This window comes from Chionomys nivalis, chromosome 4 (assembly GCF_950005125.1).
Source record: "Chionomys nivalis chromosome 4, mChiNiv1.1, whole genome shotgun sequence".
Lineage (NCBI taxonomy): Eukaryota > Metazoa > Chordata > Mammalia > Rodentia > Cricetidae > Chionomys > Chionomys nivalis.
In genome coordinates this window covers 39,721,986-39,727,985 of record NC_080089.1, presented here as the reverse complement: position 1 = coordinate 39,727,985, position 6,000 = coordinate 39,721,986, and the positions used below count along the sequence as shown (strand labels likewise).

Below are 6,000 nucleotides of genomic sequence, written 5' to 3'. Positions count from 1 at the left end.
GCATTCTTACCTCTTGGAAGGCAGATATTCAGACCTACTTGTGTCTTTAATTTGAATGTAATTTCCATTCTTTGTCTTTGGAAAATTTTTGACAGTAGGCATCCTACACACACCCTTAAATGTATGGGATTTTTTTTCTTTCTATCTGTCTTTCTTTCTTTTTTTTTTTTTTTTTTTTTGAGGCAGGGTTTCTCTGTGTATCCCTGGTGGTCCTGGAACTCACTCTGTAGACCAGGCTGACTTCAAACTCAGAGATCTGCCTGCCTCAGCCTCCCACATGCTGGAATTAAAGGCGTGTGCCACCACCACCTGGCATAAAGGTATGTCTTAAAAGAAGTACTTAAAATGAACATCAGTGCCAACCACTAAAATCAGGAAATAAAATCTCAAAAGCAGTCTGAGCTGATCAGAGTCCTTAAGTCACATAAATTCCTACCTGGGCCTTTATGATGATGATGATGATGATGATGATGATGATGATGATGTTGCTTTTGCTGTGTGCACCTACAAACCCAGCAGAGTTTGATTTAGGTGGTCTTTAATTTTATGCTCCTATATTCACCAGCTCGGTGGCTGTATGAGGTACTTTCGTCATAACTGTGACAAAATGACAGGCAGTAAGAGAAGATGTGATTATTTTGGCATATGGTTTCAGCCCACAAAGGTGGGGAAGGCATGACCGAATCTAAGGGGCCAGCATGGCACAGAATCCTCACATCCTGGGGTAACTGAAAAGCAGAGAACTCAACAATAGGCTACAACCCTCAAAGGCCAGCCCCAATGACCCACCTCGACCAACCAGACTCCGACCACAAAAAACCAGCAGCAGTGGGAACCAGGTGTTCAAACCCATGAGACCGAGTGGGACGTCTCAGATTTAAGTTGTCACAGATGCAATCAATCAATCAATAAATAAATAAATAATGCTTCCTTCTGGTGAGTGCCTAAAACCGATGTTGCCGGGAACACTGTGTGCCTGCATATCCCAGATAATGCCAAACCGCCGTTTCCCAAAGTGCTACCTCCCCAGTTCACACACTTCATCCGAATAAATCCCTTGGCCCTTGGAGCTGGTGTGTGTTTATCTGTTCGCTGTTCCTTTGGGTGTTTTAGCTTCTTGAGACAGGCTCTCTCTCTCCTTATCCTCCAGCCACGCCCTTTGACTGTAGTTACTCCCAAGTGGCATCACCAACTTTTCATCCTAAGATGCTCCTGTGGTGAGTGTGCTGACCTGGGTGGCTTTAATTTTCCCTCTTCTGAATATTAGTGAATGAAGTTCCTTTCCGATGAAGGTCAAATGCTTATTGGACACTTGTTCTCTTCTTACTCCCGCCTCTCTTCTCTCCTTGCCTCCCCCCGCCCCTCCCCCCCACACCCCAGTCACTAACCCATCACTAACTGGGTTCCTTTCTCCCTCATGGTCGTGCCTGCCCCAGCAGCATCACTGACCCAGGTCTCTCCTCCCTGCTTTTCCTTCTAGGCAGGGTCGGGGTGGCTGGACCTGAGCATCCCGAGCAGGGGGTTCCCCTCGCCCGCGCCGCGGGGCAGCAGGAGCGCTGGGCCCCGAGGCTCGGAGCGAGCAGCGCGGTGTTGGCCCCGGTCTCCAGGCAGCGGCGGGCGGGGCGGGAGCCGCAGCGGGAGCCGGGCCTGCGGAGGTTGCGGGGCCAGGGGCGCGGTCGCCCAGCAGCGCCGGCAGGTGACGGGCGGTTCCCGGCGGGTGGGAAGGGGCCGCGCGGGGTGGGCTGTACCGAGAACTCCGGGGTCGGCGCGAGGGAACCGCAGAGCCTGTGGTCCCGAAGGAAGGACCGCGCCCAGGCAGGACCGCGACCCCCCCAGGCCGGGCAGCCCGGTTCCCAGCCACTTGTCCGGGCCTCCTACCCGCCACCTCCGAACCTTCAAAGGCCCTACAGCCGGTCCCGACCCTTAGAAAGCAGCGGGTCTTGACCCTTAGAAAGAGGCAATGGCAAAACCCCTGTGATCCCCATGGGACAGCAACCAGCCTGTTCCAAACAGGGCAACCTTGAATCAGCTGTTCATCCTAAGCGGGCCTCCTTGTCCCCCTGCCCTAACGGATTTGTCCCCAAGTAACAGCCTAGACAGAAAGCTGGTGGTTTCTTAGTCCCTATGTGCCCATGCCTTTCTTGTTTACTAAGAAGTGGATTGGTCAGGGATCGCAGAGGCCCAACCGTATTTGTTTTGTTTTAATTTTGTTTTGTTTTCCCCTTGCTTTGGTTTGGGTTTTTTGTTTGTTTGTTTGTTTTGGTATGGAGTATTACTAGGGAGTTACTCTTGAACTGTAACCACTTACTAAATTTATTCGACGGGTCAGCTCTTATTCTGTTCTGTCTGTCTCTGTCTCTCTCTCCCTTCCTCCCTCCCATCCACAGAAAACCCAATTTGGGAGATATTGGGAAATATTTCACTCTGCTCTTTCACATTCTTCCCGAATTTTATCATTCTTGTCAACAACAGCTAAATTATTGTCCTATGTGGCCGTTAGTGATTTGTTACTAAAAAGAAACCCTGGGTGCTCGTTTAAGGAAAGAGGGGAGGATCTGTGCTAGCACATAAAAGACAATTCTGAAATGAGCTACGATTCTTTTCTTACTGGAGTTGTTATTAAACCCTGGGTGTCATGCATATTCTATCAGTGACCTATACCCTCTAGCCCTGACTTTCTAAGCTTGTTTTTCAAGATTTCAAATACAGTCAGTGACCTTTTAAATGACGAAACTGCTGTTTACAGAGACTTAGATTTTAAATTTTTCGTGCTTGCTGCTTTCCAAAAAATACCCTGAAAGGCAAATCGATATTAAAATATGACAGAATGTGTGTATATTAAATAAGAGACTGAAGGCAAACTCATCTAAAATTAGGTGATACGTATATTAGTCTACTAATAGGAAGCTTGGAGTTAAGCAGAGAGTCATCCCATGTCTGTTTAAGTATGAACACTACCCTTTGTCTATTGTGCTTGTGAAAGTGTTTTCATCCAAGGATCGGACTGTGTCCTTGGAAACCCTAGCAACAAGGTCAATATAGTAATTCAAGGAACAGAAATCAGGTCAAGGTATTTAATTAGAAACCAGATTTACCAAAAGAACATGAGCATGCCAGTCAAAACAAATTTGAGCATAGCTCCAATGGTAAAGGTTTCTGATTCTCTCCTCTCTCTCTCCCCCACTGTCACACACACACACACACACACACACACACACACACACACACAGCATAAAGGCGGCGAGAGAGAAGATAAACCAAAAGAGAAACACTGAGTAGAGATGAAAGGAAATCCACCCCCAACCATCATCTTCCAATCCTGTGCAAACTCAAAGCATTTTTCTGTAAACCATCATCTCGTGGGTCACTGTTGCAGCCCTTGGAGACAGTGAGGGCTCCCTTGGAATCACACTCTTAAGTAAGTTAGGAGGGACGGACTCCCCTAACTCCTAGCTGTCATGTGGGCCTGTCTCCCACCTACACAGCTTTTCTCAAGGACAGTATCTATTCCAGGTAGGTGGACATCCAACCTGTGCTGTGAGTCATTCAGCGACAGGATTCACAAACCTTTTTTGTTGAACATTTCGGGTTTCTTTGTTGTTGTTGTTGTTGTTATTGTTTGTTTGTAGACAAGTTCTCATGCCGCCAAAGCTGGCCTCTCTCCAAGGCCTGATTTCCCCCTTCCCTCTCCCAAGTGCTTAGCTTTCCAGCATACAGCAACACCACTCATTTATTGAACATTTTAAACCATTACGATGACATTGCTGTTGCTATATAATACTGAGCTGAGACTGATCTCCATATAATAGCCCCCCAAGTTACACACTCCTCTCTGGCAGCATCCTGGGTAGCAGACACTGGTCTTGGAGTGAAAGTCTGTGTATTATATACAGTTCTGGTTGGGGAAGTCATGCCTTTCTCTCTGTTACCTTGTAAATGATAAAACCCAAACCAGTCTGAGTGCATCTGTGGCTGCTGCTGAGCAGAATGCACACACACACACACACACACTCACACACACACACACATGCACACTTGCCCTGGGCATTTGAAATAAAGCCACGGAAAGCACTGTTCACAATTAACCATTTGGCTTTGTTCCGGCTTGTTTGTAAGAAGCCCTTGGAAGCTGGAAACAGAATCTGCTTTCAAGCAGCCATTTGATTTCCTCAATAAAACCTCATTCGATTACTCGGGGCCGCTTATGGACCCTAAATCAGATGTGTTTCTGCAGAGAGAAAAACAATCATTTTTCCACTAGGCCTCCCTGGCTCATACACTCAAAAGGGTGCATTCAAAAGCCTCAGATAATATAACAAGGTTCTCTTGCTCATTGACATTTTTGACAAACATTGACATTATGATTTTAGAAGCCACAGAGTAGCATAAATATAATTTTTAAGCAATTGCTTTTGACAGCTACAATCATAAATGTCGGCTAACTGCTTCTGTTAACAAGAGTGTTCCCGTCCGTGTTTCTGTGTTTCAGGATGAGTAAATATAAACCAATTCCCAAGCTCTCCACTCAGTCTCCAGTCCATCATACCAACTTGAGGACGCAGCCTTCGGGCAGATCCTTTAAGAAAGAAGACTTAAATCGGATTTCAAAAGACTCCTTAGAATCAGATTCAGAGAGCCTTCCTCAAGAGATTAAGTCCCAGTCCAAAGTTGAGGACCAAATCCAGGACAAAAATATGGAGCCTGACAGCTTAGAGGAGGGAAGCCTGAGTGAGACAGAAGAGGAAGTAAAGAGAAAAGCGGCCCACGGGGCCAGCAAGGACGACCTGGGAGCACGTGGTGGTATAAACCTCAGGTAAGGGACCGGCCTGTGAAAGGCACTGATGCTGACCAGTTTCTAGTATCTTCTCAGGAGAGAAAGGATGGGCTGTCCTCATGAGCAATGTGCGGAAGGGGGTCTCCAAGCAACTAAGGGCAATATGGCTTCTTGACGTCACTGCATTCTCCCCTACCTTGTCTTTCTCCTCCTGTTTCTCCTCCTCCTGCTCCTCTTCCTCTTTTTTTTTTTTTTTTTTTTTTTTTTTTTTTTTTGGTTTTTGTTGTTGTTGTTGTTTTGATTGTTGTTTTTGGTGGTGGTGGTGGTAGTGGTGGTTTGGTTTTGGTTTTGGTTTTTCAAGACAAGGTATCTCTATGTTATAGTCCTGGCTGTCCTACTGGCTTTGTAGACCACACTAGCCTCAAACTCACTGAGATCCGCCTGCCTCTGCCTCTCGAGTTTGGGGATTAAAGGTGTGCACCACCACTACCTGGCCCTCCTCTTCTTTAATTAAGCAGTGCTGTCCTTATTGACTGGGTGTAGGAACCTCAAGAACATACCTAGAGTACCTACCAGGAGATGTACTGAGGAGGGCCGCTGTTGGTTCCCGGCCACCCGACTAGCTTAGACCCGCTTGTTTGTCCTGGACACCCAGAACTGAAATAACCACACAGAAACTGTATTCATTAAATCATTGCTTGGCCCATTAGCTCTAGCTTCTTATTGGCTAACCCTTACATCTTAGTTTAACCCATCTCCATTAATCTATATATCACCACGAGGTCATGGCCTACCAGCAAAGTCTCAGCACGTCTATCTCTGGGGGCAGCTCCATGGCATCTCTCTGACTTTGCCCTCTTTGTCCCAGCATTCAGTTTAGTCTTTCCCTGACTACCTAAGTTCTGCCTTGCTATAGATCCAAAGCAGTTTCTTTATTCATTAATGGTAATCACAGCACACAGAGCGTACTCCCACATCAGGGAGAGCCTTCTATAGGTCACCAGGTATAACCACTGGTACCAGGAGAGCCTTTTGTAGGTCACCAAATATAGCCACTGGTACCAGGAGAGCTGGTTGTAGGTCACCAGGTATAACCACCAGTCTTAGTAACTCTTCTTGTTGGTAACTCTTCTTATTGATATGACAAAATACCTGACAGAGGAAGAAGAATTTATTATTTCCATGGTTCAGAGGGTACAGTCTGTAATGATGAGGAAGACACGGAA

General features: G+C 46.6%; 1 protein-coding gene across 2 annotated transcripts in view; it reads left to right on the top strand.

The window, feature by feature from the left end:
* Positions 1-1,090: 1,090 nt before the first annotated feature.
* Jhy (junctional cadherin complex regulator) overlaps positions 1,091-6,000 on the top strand; it is a 66,835-nt gene continuing 61,925 nt past the window's right edge. Inside the window, exons 1-2 of one of the 2 annotated variants that reach the window (XM_057768132.1) lie at positions 1,091-1,217; positions 4,490-4,813. In XM_057768132.1, coding sequence (XP_057624115.1) covers positions 1,207-1,217; positions 4,490-4,813 — 335 coding nt within the window. In that variant the 5' untranslated portion in view covers positions 1,091-1,206. Of the gene's footprint in view, positions 1,218-1,579; positions 1,697-4,489; positions 4,814-6,000 lie in introns of those variants that run through there. The other variant, XM_057768133.1, reaches the window with a different exon arrangement.